This window comes from Anomalospiza imberbis, unplaced genomic scaffold (genome assembly GCF_031753505.1).
Source record: "Anomalospiza imberbis isolate Cuckoo-Finch-1a 21T00152 unplaced genomic scaffold, ASM3175350v1 scaffold_43, whole genome shotgun sequence".
Classification (NCBI taxonomy): Eukaryota; Metazoa; Chordata; class Aves; order Passeriformes; family Viduidae; genus Anomalospiza; species Anomalospiza imberbis.
In genome coordinates, this window is record NW_027100039.1 from 184,871 (window position 1) to 211,552 (window position 26,682).

General features: G+C 59.0%; 1 protein-coding gene across 1 annotated transcript in view; it reads left to right on the forward strand.

Annotated features, from left to right (window-relative positions):
• LOC137466707 (uncharacterized) overlaps positions 1-26,682 on the forward strand; it is a 122,137-nt gene that overhangs the window by 25,239 nt on the left and 70,216 nt on the right. Inside the window, exons 7-10 of the mRNA XM_068178391.1 lie at positions 9,925-9,999; positions 11,415-11,595; positions 13,978-14,231; positions 23,048-23,184. Coding sequence (XP_068034492.1) covers positions 9,925-9,999; positions 11,415-11,595; positions 13,978-14,231; positions 23,048-23,184 — 647 coding nt within the window. The remainder of the gene's footprint in view (positions 1-9,924; positions 10,000-11,414; positions 11,596-13,977; positions 14,232-23,047; positions 23,185-26,682) is intronic.

Below are 26,682 nucleotides of genomic sequence, written 5' to 3' on the forward strand. Positions count from 1 at the left end.
TTCCTCCCCCCCCACTGTCCCAGTTTGTCCCAGTTCCCCGGTGTCACCCTGTCCCAGTATGGCCCAGTTCCCGGTGTCCACCCTGTCCCCAGTATGGCCCAGTTCCACTGTCCCAGTATGACCCAGTTCTCGGTGTCACCCTGTCCCAGTATGGCCCAGTGTCCACTGTCCCAGTATGGCCCAGTTCCCCCGTGTCACCCCTGTCCCCAGTATGGCCCAGTTCCCGGTGTCACCTGTCCCAGTTTGGCCCAGTTCCCCGTGTCACCCTGTCCCAGTATGGCCCAGTTCCACTGTCCCAGTTTGTCCCAGTTCCCGGTGTCCACCCTGTCCAGTTTGTCCCAGTTTGGCCCAGTTCCACTGTCCCAGTGTGGCCCAGTTCCCGGTGTCACCCTGTCCCAGTTTGGCCAGTTCCCGGTGTCACCCTGTCCCAGTATGGCCCAGTTCCACTGTCCCCAGTATGGCCCAGTTCCCCGGTGTCACCCTGTCCCAGTATGGCCCAGTTCCACTGTCCCAGTATGGCCCAGTTCCACTGTCCCCAGTATGGCCCAGTTCCGGTGTCACCCTGTCCCAGTATGGCCCAGTTCCCGGTGTCACCCCTGTCCCAGTTTGTCCCAGTTTCCCGGTGTCACCCTGGTCCAGTTTGGCCCAGTCACCCTGTCCCAGTTTGTCCCAGTTCCCGGTGTCACCCTGTCCCAGTTTGTCCCAGTTCCACTGTCCCAGTTTGTCCAGTTCCTGGTGTCACCCTGTCCCAGTATGGCCCAGTTCCACTGTCCCAGTATGGCCCAGTTCCCGGTGTCACCCTGTCCCAGTATGGCCCCAGTTCCACTGTCCCAGTTTGGCCCAGTTCCCGGTGTCACCCTGTCCCAGTTTGTCCCAGTTCCCCGGTGTCACCCTGTCCCAGTATGGCCCAGTTTCCCCAGTGTCATGCTGTCCCAGTTTGGGCCCAGTTCCACTGTCCCAGTATGGCCCAGTTCCCCGTGTCACCCTGTCCCAGTTTGGCCCAGTTCCCGGTGTCACCCTGTCCCAGTTTGGCCCAGTTCCCACTGTCCCAGTTTGGCCCAGTTCCCCGGTGTCACCCTGTCCCAGTATGGCCCAGTTCCACTGTCCCAGTATGGCCCAGTTCCCGGTGTCACCCTGTCCCAGTTTGTCCCAGTTCCCCGGTGTCACCCTGTCCCAGTATGGCCCAGTTCCCGGTGTCACCCTGTCCCAGTTTGGCCCAGTTCCACTGTCCCAGTGTGGCCCCAGTTCCCCGGTGTCACCCTGTCCCAGTTTGGCCCAGTTCCACTGTCCCAGTATGGCCCAGTTCCCGGTGTCACCCTGTCCCAGTTTGGCCCAGTTCCACTGTCCCAGTATGGCCCAGTTCCCCGGTGTCACCCTGTCCCAGTTTGTCCCAGTTCCCCGGTGTCACCCTGTCCCAGTATGGCCAGTTCCACTGTCCCAGTATGGCCCAGTTCCACTGTCCCAGTATGGCCCAGTTCCCCCGGTGTCACCCTGTCCCAGTTTGGCCCAGTTCCACTGTCCCCAGTATGGCCCAGTTCCCCGGTGTCACCCTGTCCCAGTATGGCCCAGTTCCACTGTCCCAGTATGGCCCAGTTCCCACTGTCCCAGTATGGCCCAGTTCCCGGTGTCACCCTGTCCCAGTATGGCCCAGTTCCACTGTCCCAGTTTGGCCCAGTTCCCGGTGTCACCCCTGTCCCAGTTTGTCCCAGTTCCCGGTGTCACCCTGTCCCAATTTGGCCCAGTTCCACTGTCCCAGTATGGCCCAGTTCCCGGTGTCACCTTGTCCCAGTTTGGCCCAGTTCCCGGTGTCACCCTGTCCCAGGTTTGGCCCAGTTCCTGGTGTCACCCTGTCCCAGTTTGTCCCAGTTTGGCCCCAGGTTCCACTGTCCCAGTTTGGCCCAGGTTCCCCGGTGTCACCCTGTCCCAGTATGGCCCAGTTCCCGGTGTCACCCTGTCCCAGTTTTGTCCCAGTTTGGCCCAGTTCCACTGTCCCAGTTTGGCCCAGTTCCCGGTGTCACCCTGACCCAGTATGGCCCCAGTTCCACTGTCCCAGTATGGCCCAGTTCCCGGTGTCACCCTGTCCCAGTATGGCCCAGTTCCACTGTCCCAGTATGGCCCAGTTCCCCCGGTGTCACCCTGTCCCAGTATGGCCCAGTTCCCCGTGTCACCCTGTCCCAGTTTGGCCCAGTTTGGCCCAGTTCCACTGTCCCAGTATGGCCCAGTTCCCCCGGTGTCACCCTGTCCCAGTTTGGCCCAGTTCCACTGTCCCAGTATGGCCCAGTTCCCCGTGTCACCCTGTCCCAGTTTGGCCCAGTTCCACTGTCCCAGTATGGCCCAGTTCCCGGTGTCACCCTGTCCCAGTTTGTCCCAGATCCCGGTGTCACCCTGTCCCAGTATGGCCCAGTTTGGCCCAGTTCCACTGTCCCAGTATGGCCCAGTTCCCCGGTGTCACCCTGTCCCAGTTTGGCCCAGTTCCTGGTGTCACCCCTGTCCCAGTTTTGTCCCAGTTTGGCCCAGTTCCACTGTCCCAGTTTGGCCCAGTTCCCCGGTGTCACCCTGTCCCAGTATGGCCCAGTTCCCCGGTGTCACCCTGTCCCCAGTTTGTCCCAGTTTGGCCCAGTTCCACTGTCCCAGTTTGGCCCAGTTCCCGGTGTCACCCTGACCCAGTATGGCCCAGTTCCACTGTCCCAGTATGGCCCAGTTCCCGGTGTCACCCTGTCCCAGTATGGCCCAGTTCCACTGTCCCAGTATGGCCCAGTTCCCCGGTGTCACCCTGTCCCAGTATGGCCCAGTTCCCCGTGTCACCCCTGTCCCAGTTTGGCCCAGTTTGGCCCAGTTCCACTTGTCCCAGTATGGCCCAGTTCCCCGGTGTCACCCTGTCCCAGTTTGGCCCAGTTCCACTGTCCCAGTATGGCCCAGTTCCCCGTGTCACCCTGTCCCAGTTTGGCCCAGTTCCACTGTCCCAGTATGGCCCAGTTCCCGGTGTCACCCTGTCCCAGTTTGTCCCAGATCCCGGTGTCACCCTGTCCCAGTTTGTCCCAGTTTGGCCCAGTTCCACTGGTCCCAGTATGGCCCAGTTCCCCGGTGTCACCCTGTCCCAGTATGGCCCAGTTCCCGGTGTCACCCTGTCCCAGTTTGTCCCAGTTTGGCCCAGTTCCACTGTCCCAGTATGGCCCAGTTCCCCCGGTGTCACCCTGTCCCAGTTTTGGCCCAGTTCCACTGTCCCAGTATGGCCCAGTTCCCGGTGTCACCCTGTCCCCAGTTTTGTCCCAGTTCCCGGTGTCACCCTGTCCCAGTTTGGCCCAGTTCCACTGTCCCAGTTTGTCCCAGTTCCCCGGTGTCACCCTGTCCCAGTATGGCCCAGTTCCACTGTCCCAGTATGGCCCAGTTCCCTGGTGGTCACCCTGTCCCAGTTTGGCCCAGTTCCACTGTCCCAGTTTTGTCCCAGTTCCCGGTGTCACCCTGTCCCAGTATGGCCCAGTTCCCGGTGTCACCCTGTCCCAGTATGGCCCCAGTTCCCAGTGTCACCCTGTCCCAGTTTGTCCCAGTTCCCCGGTGTCACCCCTGTCCCAGTTTGGCCCAGTTCCCCTGTCCCAGTTTGTCCCAGTTCCCCCAGTGTCACCCTGTCCCAGTATGGCCCAGTTCCCGGTGTCACCCTGTCCCAGTTTGTCCCATGTCCCAGTTTGACCCCATCCCAGTTTGGCCCAGTTTTGACCCAGTCCCAGTTTGTCCCCAGTTTGTCCCAGTATGACCCAGTTTGTCCCAGTCCCACAATTCCCAGTTTGTCCCAGTTTGTCCCAGTTTGACCCAGTCCAGTGTCCTCCTCTCCCAGTTTGTCCCCCGTTCATCCCAGTTTGTCCCAGTTTGTCCCAGTTTGTCCCAGTCCCACAGTCCCCAGTTTGGCCCAGTTTGACCCAGTCCAGTGTCCTCCTCTCCCAGTTTGTCCCAGTTTGACCCCAGTCCCAGGGTCCCAGTTGGCCCAGTTCCCAGCGCCAGCCTGTCCCAGTTTGGCCCAGTTTGGCCCAGTTTGACCCAGTCCCCAGGATCCCAGTTTGGCCCAGTTCATCCCAGTTTGTCCCAGTGTTGACCCAGTCCAGTGTCCTCCTCTCCCAGTTTGTCCCAGTTTGACCCCAGTCCCAGGATCCCAGTTTGGCCCAGTTCATCCCAGTTTTGTCCCCAGTTTGACCCAGTCCAAGTGTCCTCCTCTCCCAGTTTGGCCCAGTTTGACCCCGTCCAGTGTCCTCCTCTCCCAGTTTGTCCCAGTTTGACCCAGTCCCAGGATCCAGTTTGGCCCAGTTCATCCCAGTTTGTCCCAGTTTGACCCCAGTCCCCAGGATCCCAGTTTGGCCCAGTTCCAGCGTCAGCCTGTCCCAGTATAGCCCAGTTTGTCCCAGTTTGACCCAGTCCAGTGTCCTCCTCTCCCAGTTTGTCCCAGTTTGACCCAGTCCCAGGGTCCCCAGTTTGGCCCAGTTCCCAGCGCCAGCCTGTCCCAGTTTGGCCCAGTTTGGCCCAGTCCCAGGATCCCAGTTTGGCCCAGTTCATCCCAGTTTGTCCCAGTTTGACCCAGTCCAGTGTCCTCCTCTCCCAGTTTGTCCCAGTTTGACCCAGTCCCAGGATCCCAGTTTGTCCCAGTATAGCCCAGTTTGTCCCAGTTTGACCCAGTCCAGTGTCCTCCTCTCCCAGTTTGGCCCAGTTTGACCCCGTCCAGTGTCCTCCTACTCCCAGTTTGTCCCAGTTTTGACCCAGTCCCAGGATCCCAGTTTGGCCCAGTTCATCCCAGTTTGTCCAGTTTGACCCAGTCCCAGGATCCCAGTTTGGCCCAGTTTGTCCCAGTTTGACCCAGTCCAGTGTCCTCCTCTCTCCCAGTTTGGCCCAGTTTGACCCAGTCCCAGTTTTTCCCAGTTTGTCCCAGTTTGTCCCAGTTTGTCCCAGTTTGTCCCAGTTCCTCCCTGGTTCTGGTTCCCACGGGAAAGGGGCGGGGCCAACGCCTGGTGGGCGGGGGCCTGGCCCCCAAACTGGGAACCCAAACTGGGAACCGAGCCCAAACTGGGAGCCCAAACTGGGAACCGAGCCCAAACTGGGATCTCAAACTGGGAATCCAAACTGGGAACCTAAACTGGGAACGGAACCCAAACTGGGAACACAAACTGGGAACACAACCCCAAACTGGAGCCCAAACTGGAAACCGAGCCCAAACTGGGAGCCCAAACTGGGAATCCAAAGTGGGACCCCAACCCCAAACTGGGATCCCAAACTGGGAATCCAAACTGGGATCTCAAACTGGGACCCCAAGCCCAAACTGGGAATTCAAACTGGGAACCCGACCCCAAACTGGGATCTCAAACTGGGACCCCCAACCCCAAACTGGGAGCCCAAACTGGGACCCCAACCCCAAACTGGGAATCCAAACTGGGACCCCTAACCCAAACTGGGATCTCAAACTGGGGAAACCAAACTGGGAACCCAACCCCAAACTGGGATCTCAAACTGGGAATCCAAACTGGGGAACCTAAACTGGGAACGGAACCCCAAACTGGGAATCCAAACTGGGAACCCAAACTGGGAATGGAACCCCAAACTGGGAACCCAAACTGGGAACACAACCCCAAACTGGCAGCCCAAACTGGGAACCGAGCCCAAACTGGGAGCCCAAACTGGGAGCCCAAACCCAAACTGGGAATCCAAAGTGGGACCCCAACCCCAAACTGGGATCTCAAACTGGGACCCCAAGCCCAAACTGGGAATTCAAACTGGGACCCCAACCCCAAACTGGGAGCCCAAACTGGGAATTCAAACTGGGAACCCGACCCCAAACTGGGATCTCAAACTGGGACCCCCAACCCCAAACAGGGAATCCAAACTGGGACCCCAACCCCAAACTGGGATCTCAAACTGGGAAACCAAACCGGGAACCCAACCCCAAACTGGGAGACCAAACTGGAAACTGAACCCCAAACTGGGAACCCCAAACTGGGAACCGAACCCCAAACTGGGATCTCAAACTGGGAATCCAAACTGGGAACCAAACCCCAGACTGGCAGCCCAAACTGGAAACCGAGCCCAAACTGGGATCCCAAACTGGGAGCCCAAACTGGGACCCCAACCCCAAACTGGGAACCCAAACTGGGAGCCCAAACTGGGAACCTAACCCCAAACTGGGAGCCCAAACTGGGACCCCAACCCCAAACTGGGATCCCAAACTGGGACCCCAACCCCAAACTGGGAGCTCAAACTGGGAACCCGACCCCAAACTGGGAACCCAACCCCAAACTGGGAGCCCAAACTGGGAACCGAACCCCAAACTGGGATCTCAAACTGGGAATCCAAACTGGGAACCTAAACTGGGAACGGAACCCCAAACTGGGATCTCAAACTGGGACCCCAAGCCCAAACTGGGAATTCAAACTGGGACCCCAAAACCAAACTGGGAATCCAAACTGGGATCCCAACCCCAAACTGGGAGCCCAAACTGGGAATTCAAACTGGGAACCCGACCCCAAACTGGGATCTCAAACTGGGACCCCCAACCCCAAACTGGGAGCCCAAACTGGGACCCCAACCCCAAACTGGGAATCCAAACTGGGACCCCAACCCCAAACTGGGATCTCAAACTGGGAAACCAAACTGGGAACCCAACCCCAAACTGGGAGACCAAACTGGAAACCAAGCCCAAACTGGGACCCCAAACTGGGAACCCAAACTGGGAACCCAAACTGGGAACCCAAACTGGGAGCCCAAACTGGGACCCCAACCCCAAACTGGGATCCCAAACTGGGACCCCAACCCCAAACTGGGAGCCCAAACTGGGAGACCAAACTGGGACCTGAACCCAATCTGGGATCCCAAACTGGGAATCCAAACTGGAAACACAACCCCAAACTGGGAGCTCAAACTGGGAACCCGACCCCAAACTGGGAGCCCAAACTGGGAACCGAGCCCAAACTGGGATCTCAAACTGGGAATCCAAACTGGGAATCCAAACTGGGAACACAACCCCAAACTGGGAATCCAAACTGGGAACACAACCCCAAACTGGGAGCCCAAACTGGGAACCGAGCCCAAACTGGGATCTCAAACTGGGAATCCAAACTGGGAACCTAAACTGGGAATGGAACCCCAAACTGGGAATACAAACTGGGAATCCAAACTGGGAACCCGACCCCAAACTGGGACCCCAACCCCAAACTGGGAGCCCAAACTGGGAATTCAAACTGGGAACCCGACCCCAAACTGGGAGCTGAACCCCAAACTGGGAGACCAAACTGGGACCCCAACCCCAAACTGGGAATCCAAACTGGGAATCCAAACTGGGACCCCAAACCCAAACTGGGATCCCAAACTGGGAATCCAAACTGGGAACCCGACCCCAAACTGGGAACCCAAACTGGGAATCCAAACTGGGAACCCGACCCCAAACTGGGAACCTGACCCCAAACTGGGAATCCAAACTGGGAACCCAGCCCCAAACTGGGAGCTGAACCCCAAACTGGGAACCCCAAACTGGGACCCCTAACCCAAACTGGGAGCCCAAACTGGGAATCCAAACTGGGACCCCAACCCCAGACTGGGAACCCAAACTGGGAATTCAAACTGGGAACCCGACCCCAAACTGGGAGCTGAACCCCAAACTGGGAGACCAAACTGGGACCCCAACCCCAAACTGGGAATCCAAACTGGGAATCCAAACTGGGACCCCAAACCCAAACTGGGATCCCAAACTGGGAATCCAAACTGGGAACCCGACCCCAAACTGGGACCCCAACCCCAAACTGGGAACCTGACCCCAAACTGGGAATCCAAACTGGGAACCCAGCCCCAAACTGGGAGCCCAAACTGGGAACCCAACCCCAAACTGGGAGCCCAACCCCAAACTGGGAACCCAAACTGGGACCTGAACCCCAAACTGGGAGCCCAAACTGGGAATCCAAACTGGGAATCCAAACTGGGAACCGAACCCCAAACTGGGAACCTGACTGGGAACCCAAACTGGGAATCCAAACTGGGAACCCGACCCCAGACTGGGAGCCCAAACTGGGAACCCAGCCCCAAACTGGGAGCTGAACCCCAGAGCAGACCCCGCCCCCTCCCCAGGCCCCGCCCCTTTTCCCATCAGCCCCCGCGGGGTCCCCGGAGGTCACCGAGCCCCGGGCCGGGGTGGGGGAGGGGCGGGGCGGTGCCCGCTAATTAGGGCCGCTAATTAAGGCCAATTAACGCCCTCGTTAATGAGCCCCAACGGGTTGGGCCCGATGACGTCATCGTTGCGAAAGGGCCCTGAAGTGGGGGGGGGGGGGGAGGGGAGTTGGGGGAGGGGGGGGGCCTGAAATGACCCCAAAATGGCCAAAATTACCCCAAAATGACCCAAAATTGCCAAAATTACCCCAAAATGACCCTAAATTACCCAAAATTACCCCAAAATGACCCTAAATTACCCAAAATTACCCACCATGACCCAAAATGAGCTAAAAATGACCCAAAATGGCCAAAATTACCCCAAAATTACCCACAATGGTCCCAAAATGACCAAAATTACCCCAAAAATGACCCTAAATTACCCGCAATGGTCCCAAAATGACCCAAAATGGCCAAAATTACCCCAAAATTACCCACAATGGTCCCAAAAATACCCCAAATGATCCCAAAATTGCCCAAAATTACCCCAAAATTGCCCAAAATGATCCCAGAATGACCCAAAATGTCCCAAAATTACCCAAAATTACCCAAAAATGATCCCAAAATGACCCCAAAATTACCCAGAATGACCCAAAATTACCAAAAATTACCCAAAATTATCCCGAAATTACCCACAATGTCCCAAAATTACCCAAAATGTCCCAAAATTACACCAAAATTACCCAAAAATGATCCCAAAATGTCCCAAAATTACCCAAAATGTCCCAATATTACCCAAAATTAACCAAAAATTGCCCAAAATGATCCCCAAATTACCCAAAATGTCCCAAAATTACCCAAAAATTACCCAAAATGATCCAAAAATGTCCCAAAATTACCCAAAATGTCCCAAAATGTCCCAATATTACCCAAAATTAACCAAAAATTGCCCAAAATGATCCCAAAATTGCCCAAAATGTCCCAAAGTTACCCAAAAATTACCCAAAATGATCCCAAAATATCCCAAAATTACCCAAAATGTCCCAAAATGTCCCAATATTACCCAAAATTAACCAAAAATTGCCCAAAATGATCCCAAAATTACCCAAAATGTCCCAAAATTACCCACAATGGTCCCAAAATGACCTAAAATTATCCAAAATGATCCCAAAATTATCCCAAAATGATCCCAAAATGTCCCAAAATTACCCAAAATGTCCCAAAATTACCTAAAATGATCCCAAAATTACCCAGAATGACCCAAAATTACCCAAAATTACCCAAAATGATCCCAAAATGTCCCAAAATGTCCCAAAATGTCCCAAAATGTCCCAAAATGTCCCAAAATTACCCAAAATTACCCAAAAACGATCCCAAAATGACCCCAAAATTACCCAAAATGACCCAAAATGTCCCAAAATTACCCCAAAATTACCCAAAATGATCCCAAAATTACCCAAAATGTCCCATAATTACCCAAAAATGGTCCCAAAATGTCCCAAAATTACCCAGAATGACCCAAAATTACCCAAAAATTACCCAAAATGATCCCAAAATTACCCCAAAATTACCCAAAAATTACCCAGAATGACCCAAAATTACCCAAAAATTACCCAAAATGATCCCAAAATTACCCATAATGTCCCAAAATTACCCAAAATGATCCCAAAATTACCCCAAAATTACCCCAAGGTGCCCCAAAACCGCCCAAATCTCCCCAAAAATGACCCCAAATCTCCCCAAACTCCCCCCAAACCCCAAAAATGCCCCAAAATCCCCCGAAGTGACCCCAAATTTCGGCCCCGCCCCCCCCAGCGGCGATGACGTGGCGCCCCCTGGCGGCCCCCGCGGCGAACCTGGCGGGGAACCTGGCGCTGCTGCTGCTCGCAGGTGAGGGACGGGCACGGGGGACAGGTGAGACAGGGGACAGGTGAGGGGACAGGTGAGGGGACAGGTGAGACAGGTGAGACAGGTGAGGGGACAGGGGAGGGGACAGGTGAGGGGACAGGTGAGACAGGTGAGGGGACAGGTGAGGGATGGGCACGGGGGGACAGGTGACACAGGGGACAGGTGAGGGGACAGGGGACACAGGTGAGACAGGTGAGGGGACAGGGGACACGTGAGACAGGTGAGGGGACAGGTGACACAGGTGAGGGACGGGCACGGGGGGACAGGTGACACAGGGGACAGGGGACAGGTGAGGGGACAGGGGACACGTGAGACAGGTGACACAGGGGACAGGTGAGGGGACAGGGGACAGGTGAGGGGACAGGTGAGGGGACAGGTGACACAGGTGAGGGACGGGCACGGGGGGACAGGTGACACAGGGGACAGGTGACACAGGGGACAGGTGACACAGGGGACAGGTGAGGGGTGAGGGGACAGGTGAGACAGGTGAGGGGACAGGTGAGGGATGGGCACGGGGGGACAGGTGACACAGGGGACAGGTGAGGGGACACAGGTGAGACAGGTGAGACAGGCGAGGGGACAGGTGAGGGGACAGGGGACAGGTGAGACAGGTGAGGGGACAAGGACGGGGGAGGGGAAAGGTGACACAGGTGAGGGGACAGGGGACAGGTGAGACAGGTGAGGGGACAGGTGAGGGGACAGGTGAGGGGACAGGTGAGGGGACAGGTGAGGGGACAGGGGAGGGATGCGGACAGGTGAGGGGACAGGTGAGGGATGGGGACGGGGGACAGGTGACACAGGTGAGGGGACAGGTGAGACAGGTGAGGGGACAGGGGAGGGGACAGGGGACAGGTGAGACAGGGGAGGGGACAGGTGAGGGGACAGGTGAGGGGACAGGGGACAGGTGAGACAGGGGAGGGGACAGGGGAGGGGACAGGGGACAGGTGAGACAGGGGAGGGGACAGGTGACACTCAGAGGTGACAGGGCTGTCTCTGGTGTCCCCACAGCAGTGACGCAGGTGACACAGGTGACACAAGTGACACAGGTGACACAGGTGACACTGACAGGTGACACAGGTGACGCAGGTGACACAGGTGACACAAGTGACACAGGTGACACAGGTGACACTGACAGGTGACACAGGTGACGCAGGTGACACAGGTGACACAGGTGACACAGGTGACACTGACAGGTGACAGTGACAGGTGACACAGGTGACACAGGTGACACTGACAGGTGACACTGACAGGCGACACAGGTGACACAGGTGACACTGACAGGTGACACAGGTGACACAGGTGACACAGGTGACACAGGTGACACTCATGACATAGGTGACACAGGTGACACCGGTGACACCGGTGACACTGACAGGCGCCCGTCCGTGTCCCCGCAGCGGCGCAGGTGGCGCAGGTGACGCCGGTGGCCGGTGACACGCGCGTGGTCGGTGGCCACGCCTGCGTGCCGCACTCGCAGCCCTGGCAGGTGGCCGTGCTGGACATGTACAAGCTCTACTGCGGCGGCGTCCTGGTGGCACCGCGCTGGGTGGTGACGGCGGCGCACTGCACCACACCCGGGTGAGGCACACCTGGCGCACCTGGGTACACAGCTGGCACAGCTGGGCACAGCTGGGTTCACACCTGGGTTCACACCTGGCGCACCTGGGGACAGCTGGGTTCACACCTGGCACACAGCTGGGCACACCTGGGCACAGCTGGGCACACCTGGGGACAGCTGGGGACACCTGGCACACACCTGGGATACAGCTGGGGACAGCTGGGTTCACACCTGGGTTCACACCTGGGTTCACCTGGGGACACCTGGGCACACCTGGGCACAGCTGGGCACAGCTGGGGACAGCTGGGGACACCTGGGCACACCTGGGCACACCCCTGGGTTCACACCTGGCACACCTGGGGACAGCTGGGCACACCTGGGCACAGCTGGGTTCACACCTGGGGACAGCTGGGGACACCTGGGATACACCTGGGCACACCTGGGGACATCTGGGCACACCTGGGGACAGCTGGGGACAGCTGGGCACAGCTGGGTTCACACCTGGGCACAGCTGGGGACACCTGGAGACACCTGGGTTCACACGTGGCACACAGCTGGGGACAGCTGGGGACACACCTGGGCACACCTGGGCACAGCTGGGCACACCTGGGGACATCTGGGCACAGCTGGGGACAGCTGGGTTCACACCTGGGTTCACACCTGGCACACCTGGGGACAGCTGGGTTTACACCTGGGCACACCTGGGCACAGCTGGGTTCACACCTGGGTTCACACCTGGCACACCTGGGGACAGCTGGGGACACCTGGGCACACCTGGGATACAGCTGGGCACACCTGGGGACATCTGGGCACAGCTGGGGACACCTGGGGACACCTGGGCACAGCTGGGCACACCTGGGATACACCTGAGCACAGCTGGGGACAGCTGGGGACACCTGGGCACAGCTGGGTTCACAGCTGGGGACAGCTGGGCACAGCTGGGCGCACCTGGGCACACCTGGCTCACCTGGGTTCACACCTGGGCACACCTGGGCACACCTGGGATACACCTGAGCACAACTGGGGACATCTGGGCACACCTGGCACACCTGGGTGATACACAGATCCCACACCTGTCCCACCTGTCCCTCCCTCTGTCCCCTCTGTGTGTCACCCACGTCCCCCAGGTGTTCCTGAGATGTTCCTGAGATGTTCCTCAGGTGTTCCTCAGGTGTTCCCCAGATGTTCCTCAGGTGTTCCTCAGGTGTTCCCCAGGTGTTCCTGAGATGTTCCTCAGGTGTTCCTCAGGTGTTCCTCAGGTGTTCCCCAGGTGTTCCTGAGATGTTCTCCAGGTGTTCCCCAGATGTTCCTCAGGTGTTCCTCAGGTGTTCCTCAGGTGTTCCTGCGATGTTCCTGAGATGTTCCTCAGGTGTTCCCCAGATGTTCCCATGTGTCCCCCATGTCCCTCAGATGTTCCTCAGATGTTCCCGAGGTGTTCCTGAGATGTTCCCCAGATGTTCCCCAGATGTTCCCCGGCTGCCCCTCAGGTGTCCCACACCTGTCCCTCACCTGTCCCGTCCCCCCAGGGTGACCACGGTGGCCCTGGGCAAGCACCGGCTGTCCCACACCTGTCCCTGTCCCTCTCCTCCATGTCCCTCAGGTGTCCCTCAGGTGTCCCTCAGATGTCCCCCAGGTCTTCCTCAGGTGCTCCTGAGATGTTCCTGAGATGTTCCCCAGGTGTTCCCCAGATGTTCCTCAGGTGTTCCTCAGGTGTTCCTCAGGTGTTCCTGAGATGTTCCTGAGATGTTCCTCAGATGTCCCCCAGGTGTTCCCCAGATGTTCCTCAGGTGTTCCTCAGGTGTTCCTCAGGTGTTCCTGAGATGTTCCTGAGATGTTCCCCAGGTGTTCCCCAGATGTTCCCATGTGTCCCCCATGTCCCTCAGATGTTCCCCAGATGTTCCCCAGATGTTCCCCAGATGTTTCCCAGATGTTCCCCGGCTGTCCCTCAGGTGTCCCACACCTGTCCCACCTGTCCCTGTCCCCTCCCTCTCCCCCCATGTCCCTCAGGTGTTCCTGAGATGTTCCTGAGATGTTCCTCAGATGTCCCCCAGGTGTTCCCCAGATGTTCCTCAGGTGTTCCTCAGGTGTTCCTCAGGTGTTCCTGAGATGTTCCTGAGATGTTCCCCAGGTGTCCCTCAGATGTTCCTGAGATGTTCCTCAGATGTTCTCCAGATGTTCTCCAGATGTTCCTCAGGTGTCCCACACCTGTCCCACCTGTCTCTGTCCCCTCCATGTGTCCCCCATGTCCCTCAGATATTCCTCAGATGTTCCTCAGATGTTCCTGAGATGTTCCTGAGATGTTCCCCAGATGTTCTCCAGATGTTCCCCAGATGTTCCCCAGATGTTCCCCGGCTGCCCCTCAGGTGTCCCACACCTGTCCCTCACCTGTCCCGTCCCCCCAGGGTGACCACGGTGGCCCTGGGCAAGCACCGGCTGTACGCGCGCGAGGCGGGCGAGCAGCGCCGCATGGTGGCCCGCATGGTGGCCCACCCGGGCTACGACCCGTCCACCAAGGACAACGACATCATGCTCCTCAAGCTGCTGGCCCCCGCCTCCATCTCCGACCGCGTCCGGCCCATCTCGGTGGCCTCGTGCCTGCCCCAGCCCGGCACCACCTGCGTCACCTCGGGCTGGGGGGCCACCACCTCGCCGGAAGGTAGGTGGCATCTGGGGGGGGTTTTGGGGCACCTTGGGGGGGACACCTCGTGGTCATCTGGGGCATCTCGTGGTCACTTGGGTCTCCTCGTGGTCACTTGGGTCTCCACGCGGTCATCTCGTGGTCACTTGGGTCTCCTCGTGGTCATTGGGTCTCCACGTGGTCATCTCGTGGTCACTTGGGTCTCTTCGTGGTCATCTCGTGGTCATTTGGGTCTTCTCGTGGTCATCTGGGGCATCTCGTGGTCATTGGGTCTCCTCGTGGTCATCTCATGGTCATTTGGACTCCTTGTGGTCATCTTGTGGTCATTTGGAGCATCTCGTGGTCACTTGGGTCTCCTCGTGGTCATCTTGTGGTCATTTGGGTCTCCTCGTGGTCATCTCGTGGTCATTTGGGTCTCCTCGTGGTCATCTGGATCACCTAAAGGCCACTTGGGTCTCCACGTGGTCACCTTGTGGTCACCTTGTGGTCATTTGGGTCTCCTCGTGGTCATCTCGTGGTCACTTGGGTCTCCTCGTGGTCATCTCATGGTCATTTGGATCTCCTTGTGGTCACCTGGACCACCTAAAGTTCACTTGGGTCTCCTTGTGCTCATCTTGTGATCGTTTGGGTCTCCTTGTGGTCATTTGGGTCTCCTCGTGGTCACCTGGACCACCTGAAGTTCACTTGGGTCTCCTCGTGGTCATCTCGTGGTCATTTGGGTCTCCTCGTGGTCATCTCGTGGTCATTTGGGTCTTCTCGTGGTCATCTGGGGCATCTCGTGGTCATTGGGTCTCCTCGTGGTCATCTCGTGGTCATTTGGGTCTCCTCGTGGTCATCTCGTGGTCATTGGGACTCCTTGTGGTCATCTGGATCACCTAAAGGTCATTTGGATCTCCTCGTGGTCATTGGGTCTCCTTGTGGTCATCTCATGGTCACTTGGGTCTCCTCGTGGTCATCTGGATCACCTAAAGGTCACTTGGGTCTCCTCGTGGTCACCTTGTGGTCATTTGGATCTCCTCGTGGTCATCTCATGGTCATTGGGACTCCTTGTGGTCATCTTGTGGTCATTTGGAGCATCTCTTGGTCACTTGGGTGTCCTTGTGGTCATCTCGTGGTCACTTGGGTCTCCTCGTGGTCATCTCGTGGTCATTGGGACTCCTTGTGGTCATCTTGTGGTCATTTGGAGCATCTCTTGGTCACTTGGGTCTCCTTGTGGTCATCTCGTGGTCATTTGGGTCTCCTCGTGGTCATCTGGATCACCTAAAGGTCACTTGGGTCTCCTCGTGGTCACCTTGTGGTCATTTGGGTCTCCTTGTGGTCATCTCGTGGTCACTTGGGTCTCCTTGTGGTCATCTCATGGTCATTTGGGTCTCCTCGTGGTCATCTCGTGGTCACTTGGGTCTCCTCGTGGTCATCTCGTGGTCATTTGGGTCTTCTCGTGGTCATCTGGGGCATCTCGTGGTCATTGGGTCTCCTCGTGGTCATCTCATGGTCATTTGGACTCCTTGTGGTCATCTTATGGTCATTTGGAGCATCTCGTGGTCATTTGGGTCTCCTCGTGGTCATTGGGTCTCCTTGTGGTCATCTCGTGGTCATTGGGTCTCCTCGTGGTCATCTCATGGTCATTGGGTCTCCTTGTGGTCATCTCGTGGTCATTTGGGTCTCCTCGTGGTCATCTGGATCACCTAAAGGTCACTTGGGTCTCCACGTGGTCATCTCGTGGTCATTTGGGTCTCCTCGTGGTCATCTCGTGGTCATTGGGACTCCTCGTGGTCATTGGGTCTCCTCGTGGTCATCTCATGGTCATTTGGACTCCTTGTGGTCATCTTGTGGTCATTTGGAGCATCTCGTGGTCATTGGGTCTCCTCGTGGTCATCTCGTGGTCATTGGGTCTCCTCGTGGTCATCTCGTGGTCACTTGGGTCTCCTCGTTGTCATCTCGTGGTCACTTGGGTCTCTTCGTGGTCATCTCGTGGTCATTGGGACTCCTCGTGGTCATCTCGTGGTCATTTGGGTCTCCTCGTGGTCATCTGGATCACCTAAAGGTCACTTGGGTCTCCACGTGGTCACCTTGTGGTCATTTGGGTCTCCTCGTGGTCATCTCGTGGTCACTTGGATCTCCTCGTGGTCATCTCGTGGTCATTTGGGTCTTCTCGTGGTCATCTGGGGCATCTCGTGGTCACTTGGGTCTCCTCGTGGTCACTTGGGTCTCCACGCGGTCATCTCGTGGTCACTTGGGTCTCCTCGTGGTCATTTGGGTCTCCTCGTGGTCATCTCGTGGTCACTTGGGTCTCCTTGTGGTCATCTCGTGGTCATTTGGGTCTCCTCGTGGTCATCTCGTGGTCACTTGGGTCTCCTTGTGGTCACTTGGGTCTCCTTGTGGTCATCTCGTGGTCATTGGGTCTCCCCGTGGTCATCTCGTGGTCATTTGGGTCTCCTCGTGGTCATCTCGTGGTCATTTGGGTCTCCTCGTGGTCATCTCGTGGTCATTGGGACTCCTTGTGGTCATCTTGTGGTCATTTGGGTCTCCTCGTGGTCATCTGGATCACCTAAAGGTCACTTGGGTCTCCACGTGGTCATCTCGTGGTCACCTGGGTCTCCTGGTGGTCATCTCATGGTCATTTGGGTCTCCTCGTGGTCATTGGGTCTCCTCGTGGTCATCTCATGGTCATTTGGGTCTCCTCGTGGTCATCTCGTGGTCTTTTGGGTCTCCTTGTGGTCATCTCGTGGTCATTTGGGTCTCCATGTGGTCATCTCATGGTCATCTGGACCACCTAAAGGTCACTTGAATCTCCTTGTGGTCATCTTGTGGTCATCTCATGGTCATTTGGATCTCCTTGTGGTCATCTGGATCACCTAAAGTTCACTTGTGTCTCCTCGTGTTCATCTTGTGATCGTTTGGGTCTCCTTGTGGTCATTTGGGTCTCCTCGTGGTCACCTGGATCACCTAAAGGTCATTTGGGTCTCCTCGTGGTCATCTCGTGGTCACTTGGGTCTCCTCGTGGTCATCTCGTGGTCATTTGGGTCTTCTCGTGGTCATCTGGGGCATCTCGTGGTCACTTGGGTCTCCTCGTGGTCATTGGGTCTCCTCGTGGTCATCTCGTGGTCATTTGGGTCTCCTCGTGGTCATCTGGATCACCTAAAGGTCACTTGGGTCTCCTCGTGGTCATCTCGTGGTCACTTGGGTCTCTTCGTGGTCATCTCGTGGTCATTTGGGTCTCCTTGTGGTCACCTTGTGGTCATTTGGATCTCCTCGTGGTCATCTTGTGGTCATTTGGGTCTCCTTGTGGTCATCTCGTGGTCACTTGGGTCTCCACGTGGTCATCTGGTGGTCATCTGGACCACCTAAAAGTCACTTGAATCTCCTTGTGGTCATCTTGTGGTCATCTCATGGTCATTTGGGTCTCCTCGTGGTCACCTGGACCACCTAAAGGTCACTTGGCTCTCCTCGTGGTCATCTCATGGTCACTTGGGTCTCCACGTGGTCATCTGGTGGTCATCTGGACCACCTAAAAGTCACTTGAATCTCCTTGTGGTCATCTTGTGGTCATCTCATGGTCATTTGGGTCTCCTCGTGGTCACCTGGACCCCCTAAAGGTCACTTGGCTCTCCTCGTGGTCATCTCATGGTCATTTGGGTCTCCACGTGGTCATCTGGTGGTCATCTGGACCACCTAAAAGTCACTTGAATCTCCTTGTGGTCATCTTGTGGTCATCTCATGGTCATTTGGGTCTCCTCGTGGTCACCTGGACCACCTAAAGGTCACTTGGCTCTCCTCGTGGTCATCTCGTGGTCACCTAGGTCACCTCAAGATCACCTGGGCCTTCTCCATGGTCACCTGGACCACCTTGTGGTCACTTTGGTCCTCTCCTGGTCACCTGGGTCACCTCATGGTCACCTGGGTCTCCTCATGGTGATCTCATGGTCACTTTGGACCCCTGGTGGTCACTCTGGTGGTCACTTTGGACCCCTGGTGGTCACTCTGGTGGTCACTGGGGTGGTCACTCTGGTGGTCACCCTGGTGGCCACTCAGGTGGTCACTTTGTACCTTCCATGGTCCTCTGGGTTCATTCCTGGTCGCTTTGGACTCCTGGTGGTCACTCGGTGGTCACTTGGTGGTCACCAGGTGGTCATTGCTTGGTCACTCAGTGGTCACTCAGTGGTCACTCGGTGGTCACTGGGTGGTCACTGGGGTGGTCACTCAGTGGTCACTGGGGTGGTCACTCAGTGGTCACTGGTTGGTCACTCGGTGGTCACTGGTTGGTCACTCGGTGGTCACCGGGTGGTCACTCAGTGGTCACTCAGTGGTCACTCAATGGTCACTCAGTGGTCACTGGGTGGTCACTGGGGTGGTCACTCAGTGGTCACTGGGTGGTCACTGGGTGATCACTGGGGTGGTCACTGGGTGGTCACTCGGTGGTCACTGGGTGGTCACTGGGTGGTCACTGTGGTGGTCACTCAGGTGGTCACTCAGGTGGTCACTCAGGTGGTCACTGGGGTGGTCACTCGGTGGTCACTCAGTGGTCACTCAATGGTCACTGGGTGGTCACTCAGTGGTCACTGGGTGGTCACTGGTTGGTCACTGTGGTGGTCACTCACTGGTCACTCAGTGGTCACTCGGTGGTCACTCAGGTGGTCACTCGGTGGTCACCTGGTGGTCACCCGGTGGTCACTCTGGTGTCCGCAGTGACGTACCCCGAGGTGCTGCAGTGCGTCAACGTCACCTGGGTCCTCGGGTGGTCACTGGGTGGTCACTGGGTGGCCACTCAGGTGGTCACTGGTTGGTCACTGGTTGGTCACTCAGGTGGTCACTCGGTGGTCACTCAGTGGTCACCTGGTGGTCACTCTGGTGTCCGCAGTGACGTACCCCGAGGTGCTGCAGTGCGTCAACGTCACCTGGGTCCTCGGGTGGTCACTGGGATGGTCACTGGGTGGTCACTGGGGTGGTCACTCAGTGGTCACTCGGTGGTCACTGTGGTGGTCACTCAGGGGTCACTCTGTGGTCACCTGGTGGTCACTCTGGTGTCCGCAGTGACGTACCCCGAGGTGCTGCAGTGCGTCAACGTCACCTGGGTCCTCGGGTGGTCACTCAGTGGTCACTGGGTGGTCACCCGGTGGTCACTGGTTGGTCACTGGGGTGGTCACTCAGGTGGTCACTCGGTGGTCACTCAGGTGGTCACTGGGTGGTCACTGGGGTGGTCACTGGTTGGTCACTCAGTGGTCACTCCGTCGTCACTTGGTGGTCACCCAGTGGTCACTGTGGTGGTCACCCGGTGGTCACTCGGTGGTCACTCAGGGGTCACTCAGTGGTCACCTGGTGGTCACTCTGGTGTCCGCAGTGACGTACCCCGAGGTGCTGCAGTGCGTCAACGTCACCTGGGTCCTCGGGTGGTCACTCAGTGGTCACTGGGTGGTCACCCGGTGGTCACTGGTTGGTCACTGGGGTGGTCACTCAGGTGGTCACTCGGTGGTCACTCAGGTGGTCACTGGGTGGTCACTGGGGTGGTCACTGGTTGGTCACTCAGTGGTCACTCCGTCGTCACTTGGTGGTCACCCAGTGGTCACTGTGGTGGTCACCCGGTGGTCACTCGGTGGTCACTCAGGGGTCACTCAGTGGTCACCTGGTGGTCACTCTGGTGTCCGCAGTGACGTACCCCGAGGTGCTGCAGTGCGTCAACGTCACCTGGGTCCTCGGGTGGTCACTGGGGTGGTCACTCGGGTGGTCACTGGGTGGTCACTGGGATGGTCACTGGTTGGTCACTTGGTGGTCACTCGGTGGTCACTCTGGTGTCCGCAGTGACGTACCCCGAGGTGCTGCAGTGCGTCAACGTCACCTGGGTCCTTGGGTGGTCACTGGGTGGTCACTGGGATGGTCACTCAGGTGGTCACTGGGTGGTCACTGGGATGGTCACTCAGGTGGTCACTGGGGTGGTCACTGGGTGGTCACTGGGATGGTCACTCAGGTGGTCACTGGGGTGGTCACTCAGTGGTCACTCGGTGGTCACTGGGTGGTCACTCAGTGGTCACTCAGGTGGTCACTGGGTGGTCACTGGGGATGGTCACTGAATGGTCACTGGGTTGGTCACTCAGGTGGTCATTGCTTGGTCACTCAGGTGGTCACTGGTTGGTCACTGTGGTGGTCACTCAGTGGTCACTCAGTGGTCACTCAGTGGTCACCTGGTGGTCACTCTGGTGTCCGCAGTGACGTACCCCGAGGTGCTGCAGTGCGTCAACGTCACCTGGGTCCTCGGGTGGTCACTGGGTGGTCACTGGGTGGTCACTGTGGTGGTCACTGGGTGGTCACTGTGGTGGTCACTCACTGGTCACTCGGTGGTCACTCAGTGGTCACTGGGGTGGTCACTGGGATGGTCACTGGGTGGTCACTGTGGTGGTCACTCACTGGTCACTCAGTGGTCACTCGGTGGTCACTCAGGTGGTCACTCGGTGGTCACCTGGTGGTCACCCGGTGGTCACTCTGGTGTCCGCAGTGACGTACCCCGAGGTGCTGCAGTGCGTCAACGTCACCTGGGTCCTCGGGTGGTCACTGGGTGGTCACTGGGATGGTCACTCAGGTGGTCACTGGGGTGGTCACTGGGTGGTCACTGGGATGGTCACTCAGGTGGTCACTGGGGTGGTCACTCAGTGGTCACTCGGTGGTCACTGGGTGGTCACTCAGTGGTCACTCAGGTGGTCACTGGGTGGTCACTGGGGATGGTCACTGAATGGTCACTGGGTTGGTCACTCAGGTGGTCATTGCTTGGTCACTCAGGTGGTCACTGGTTGGTCACTGGGGTGGTCACTGGGTGGTCACTGGTCACTCAGTGGTCACTCAGTGGTCACTCGGTGGTCACTCAGTGGTCACTCAGTGGTCACTCAATGGTCACCCAGTGGTCACTCCGTGGTCACCTGGTGGTCACTCTGGTGTCCGCAGTGACGTACCCCGAGGTGCTGCAGTGCGTCAACGTCACCTGGGTCCTCGGGTGGTCACTGGGTGGTCACTGGGTGGTCACTCGGTGGTCACTGTGGTGGTCACTCAGTGGTCACTCGGTGGTCACTCAGGTGGTCACTCAGTGGTCACCCGGTCGTCACTCAGGTGGTCACTGGGTGGTCACTGGGGATGGTCACTGAATGGTCACTGGGTTGGTCACTCAGGTGGTCATTGCTTGGTCACTGGGGTGGTCACTGGTTGGTCACTGGGGTGGTCACTCAGGTGGTCACTCAGTGGTCACCTGGTGGTCACTCAGTGGTCACTCTGGTGTCCGCAGTGACGTACCCCGAGGTTCTGCAGTGCGTCAACGTCACCTGGGTCCTCGGGTGGTCACTGGGTGGTCACTGGGATGGTCACTGGGATGGTCACTGGTTGGTCACTCGGTGGTCACTCAGTGGTCACTCAGTGGTCACTGGTTGGTCACTCAGTGGTCACCTGGTGGTCACCTGGTGGTCACTCTGGTGTCCGCAGTGACGTACCCCGAGGTGCTGCAGTGCGTCAACGTCACCTGGGTCCTCGGGTGGTCACTGGGTGGTCACTCAGTGGTCACTCAATGGTCACTGTTTGGTCACTCGGTGGTCACTCGGTGGTCACTCAATGGTCACTCAGTGGTCACTCAGTGGTCACCTGGTGGTCACTCTGGTGTCCGCAGTGACGTACCCCGAGGTGCTGCAGTGCGTCAACGTCACCTGGGTCCTCGGGTGGTCACTGGGTGGTCACTGGGTGGTCACTGGGGTGGTCACTCGGTAGTCACTGGGGTGGTCACTCAGTGGTCACTCAATGGTCACTCAATGGTCACTGTTTGGTCACTCGGTGGTCACTCAGGTGGTCACTCAGTGGTCACCCGGTGGTCACTCTGGTGTCCGCAGTGACGTACCCCGAGGTGCTGCAGTGCGTCAACGTCACCTGGGTCCTCGGGTGGTCACTCAGTGGTCACTGGGTGGTCACTGGGTGGTCACTGTGGTGGTCACTGGGTGGTCACTGTGGTGGTCACTCACTGGTCACTCGGTGGTCACTCAGTGGTCACTGGGGTGGTCACTGGGGTGGTCACTCGGTGGTCACTCAATGGTCACTGGGTGGTCACTCAGTGGTCACTCAGTGGTCACTCAGTGGTCACTCAGTGGTCACCTGGTGGTCACTCAGTGGTCACTCAGTGGTCACTCAGGTGGTCACTCAGTGGTCACCCGGTGGTCACTCTGGTGTCCGCAGTGACGTACCCCGAGGTGCTGCAGTGCGTCAACGTCACCTGGGTCCTCGGGTGGTCACTGGGTGGTCACTGGTTGGTCACTCAGGTGGTCACTCAGGTGGTCACTCAGTGGTCACTCAGTGGTCACTGGGGTGGTCACTGGGTGGTCACTGGGTGGTCACTGGGGTGGTCACTCAGGTGGTCTCTCAGTGGTCACTGGGTGGTCACTGGGGATGGTCACTGAATGGTCACTGGGTTGGTCACTCAGGTGGTCATTGCTTGGTCACTCAGGTGGTCACTGGTTGGTCACTGGGGTGGTCACTCACTGGTCACTCGGTGGTCACTCGGTGGTCACTCAGGTGGTCACTCTGGTCACTCAGTGGTCACCAGGTGGTCATTGCTTGGTCACTCAGTGGTCACTCAGTGGTCACTCAGTGGTCACTCGGTGGTCACTCAGTGGTCACCTGGTGGTCACTCTGGTGTCCGCAGTGACGTACCCCGAGGTGCTGCAGTGCGTCAACGTCACCTGGGTCCTCGGGTGGTCACTGGGTGGTCACTGGGTGGTCACCCGGTGGTCACTGGTTGGTCACTGGTTGGTCACTCAGGTGGTCACTCAGGTGGTCACCTGGTGGTCACTCAGTGGTCACTCTGGTGTCCGCAGTGACGTACCCCGAGGTGCTGCAGTGCGTCAACGTCACGCTCTTCTCCCCGGCCGAGTGTCGCCGCTTCTACCCCGGCTCCATCACCGACAACATGATCTGCGCCGGGCACCTGCAGGGCGGCCGGGACTCCTGCCAGGTACGGCACAGCTGGGCACACCTGGGCACACCTGGGCACACCTGGGGACACCTGGAGAACACCTGGGCACACCTGGGGGCACCTGGGCACACCTGGGCACACCTGGGCACACCTGGGGGCACCTGGGCACACCTGGGCACACCTGGGCACAGCTGGGGACAGCTGGGGACAGCTGGGGGCACCTGGGGGCACCTGGGCACACCTGGGCACACCTGGGCACACCTGGGGACACCTGGGCACACCTGGGCACACCTGGGGACAGCTGGGCACACCTGGGGACACCTGGGCACACCTGGGCACACCTGGGGGCACCTGGGCACACCTGGGGACAGCTGGGGCACAGCTGGGGACACCTGGGCACAGCTGGGCACAGCTGGGGGCACCTGGGCACTCCTGGGCACACCTGGGGACACCTGGGGCACCTGGGCACAGCTGGGGCACCTGGGGACACCTGGGCACACCTGGGGGCACCTGGGGACAGCTGGGGACAGCTGGGGACACCTGGGCACACCTGGGGACAGCTGGGGACAGCTGGGGGCACCTGGGGACAGCTGGGGACAGCTGGGGACACCTGGGGACACCTGGGCACACCTGGGGGCACCTGGGGACAGCTGGGGGCACCTGGGCACAGCTGGGGACACCTGGGCACACCTGGGGGCACCTGGGCACAGCTGTGGCACCTGGGGACACCTGGGGACACCTGGGGCACCTGGGGACAGCTGGGGGCACCTGGGCACAGCTGGGGGCACCTGGGGGCACCTGGGGACAGCTGGGGCACCTGGAGAACACCTGGGGCACCTGGGGCACCTGGGGGCACCTGGGCACAGCTGGGGACACCTGGGGCACCTGGGGCACACCTGGGCACACCTGGGCACACCTGGGCACAGCTGGGGCACCTGGGCACACCTGGGGACAGCTGGGGGCACCTGGGCACACCGGGGGGACACCTGGGGACACCTGGGGCACCTGGGGACAGCTGGGGGCACCTGGGCACACCTGGGCACACCTGGGCACACCTGGGCAACACCTGGGGACAGCTGGGGCACCTGGGCACAGCTGGGCACACCTGGGCACACCTGGGCACAGCTGGGGGCACCTGGGCACACCTGGGCACAGCTGGGCACACCTGGGGACACCTGGGGGCACCTGGGCACAGCTGGGGACAGCTGGGCACACCTGGGGACACCTGGGCACACCTGGGCACAGCTGGGGGCACCTGGGCACACCTGGGCACAGCTGGGCACACCTGGGGACACCTGGGGGCACCTGGGCACAGCTGGGGACAGCTGGGCACACCTGGGGACACCTGGGCACACCTGGGCACAGCTGGGGGCACCTGGGCACACCTGGGCACAGCTGGGCACACCTGGGGACACCTGGGGGCACCTGGGCACAGCTGGGGACAGCTGGGCAGACCTGGGCACCTGGGGCACCTGGGGCACCTGGGGACAGCTGGGGGCATGTGGGACACACCTGGGCACACCTGGGGACACCTGGGGACACCTGGGCACAGCTGAGCACACCTGGGGACAGCTGGGGGCACCTGGGGGCACCTGGGCACACCTGGGGGCACCTGGGGGCACCTGGGGACAGCTGGGGGCACCTGGAGAACACCTGGGGCACCTGGGCACACCTGGGCACAGCTGGGGGACAGCTGGGGACACCCGGGACACCTGGAGCACTGGGCACAGCTGGGCACACCTGGGGACAGCTGGGGACAGCTGGGGGCACCTGGGCACACCTGGGGGCACCCGGGGACAGCTGGGGACACACCTGGGGACAGCTGGGCACACCTGGGGCACCTGGGGACAGCTGGGGACACCTGGAGAACACCTGGGGACAGCTGGGGACACCTGGGCACACCTGGGGACACCTGGGGCACACCTGGGCACACCTGGGCACAGCTGGGGACAGCTGGGGACACCTGGGGCACACCTGGGCACACCTGGGCACAGCTGGGGACAGCTGGGCACACCTGGGCACACCTGGGGGCACCTGGGGGGCACCTGGGGACACCTGGGGGCACCTGGGGGGCACCTGGGGACAGCTGGGGACACCTGGGGGGCACCTGGGCACACCTGGGCACTGGGGGCACCTGGGAGGGGTCAGAGGTGCAGGAGAACCTGGGTTTGGGGCCTTCACCCCCAATGAGGTCCACCAAGAGTTTCACCAACCCAAGGGGTCACCAAACCCAATGAGGTCCACCAAGGGTTTGGCCAACCCAACAAGGGCTTGGTTGACCCAACCCAACGAGCTCCACCAAGGGTTTGACCAACCCATGGAGTCACCCAACCCAAGGAGGTCCACCGAGGGCTCAACCAAACCCAACGAGCTCCACCAAGAGTTCGGCCAACCCAAGAGTTTGACCAACCCAACAGTTTGGCCAACCCAAGGGTTTGGCCAACCCAAGAGTTTGGCTGACCCAACGAGGTCTCAGCAGAGCCCAAAGTTCTCCCCCAGCCCTGGTGGCCACGCCGGCGGTGACCTCGCGCCCGCTGTGCCCTCAGGGTGACTCCGGTGGCCCGCTGGTGTGCGAGGGCACCTTGCAGGGCATCGTCTCGTGGGGTGGCCTCCAGGGGTGAGGGGACCTTCTGGGGTCATCCAGGCCCTTGTTGAGATCCTTGGTTGGAGCTCCTTGGGTTGGGTGATCTTTTGGGGTCACTCAACCCAATGAGGTCCATCAAGGGTTTGACCAACCCAAGGGGGTCACCACACCCAAGGAGGTCCACCAAGGGTTTGACCAACCCATGGAGTCACCAAACCCAACGAGCTCCACCAAGAGTTTGGCCGAACCCATTGAGTCACCCAACCCAATGAGGTCCACCAAGGGTTTGACCAACCCAAAGGGTCACCACACCCAATGAGGTCCACCAAGAGTTTCACCAACACAAGGGGTCACCCAACCCAACGAGTTCCACCAAGGGGTCATCAAACCCAACAAGGGCTTGGTTGACCCAACCCAACGAGCTCCACCAAGGGTTTGACCAACCCATGGAGTCACCCAACCCAAGGAGGTCCACCAAGGGCTCACCAACCCAACGAGCTCCACCAAGGGTTTGACCACCTATGGAGTCACCCAACCCAAACGAGCTCCACCAAGGGCTCACCAAACCCAATGACCTCCACCAAGAGTTTGGCCAACCCAAGAGTTTGACCAACCCAAGAGTTTGGCCAAGCCAACAGTTTGGCCAACCCAAGGGTTTGGCCAACCCAAGAGTTTGGCCAAGCCAACGAGGTCTCAGCAGAGCCCAAAGTTCTCCCCCAGCCCTGGTGGCCACGCCGGCGGTGACCTCGCGCCCGCTGTGCCCTCAGGGTGACTCCGGTGGCCCGCTGGTGTGCGAGGGCACCTTGCAGGGCATCGTCTCGTGGGGTGGCCTCCAGGGGTGAGGGGACCTTCTGGGGTCATCCAGGCCCTTGTTGAGATCCTTGGGTTGGAGCTCCTTGGGTTGGGTGATCTTTTGGGGTCACTCAACCCAATGAGGTCATTCAAGGGTTTGA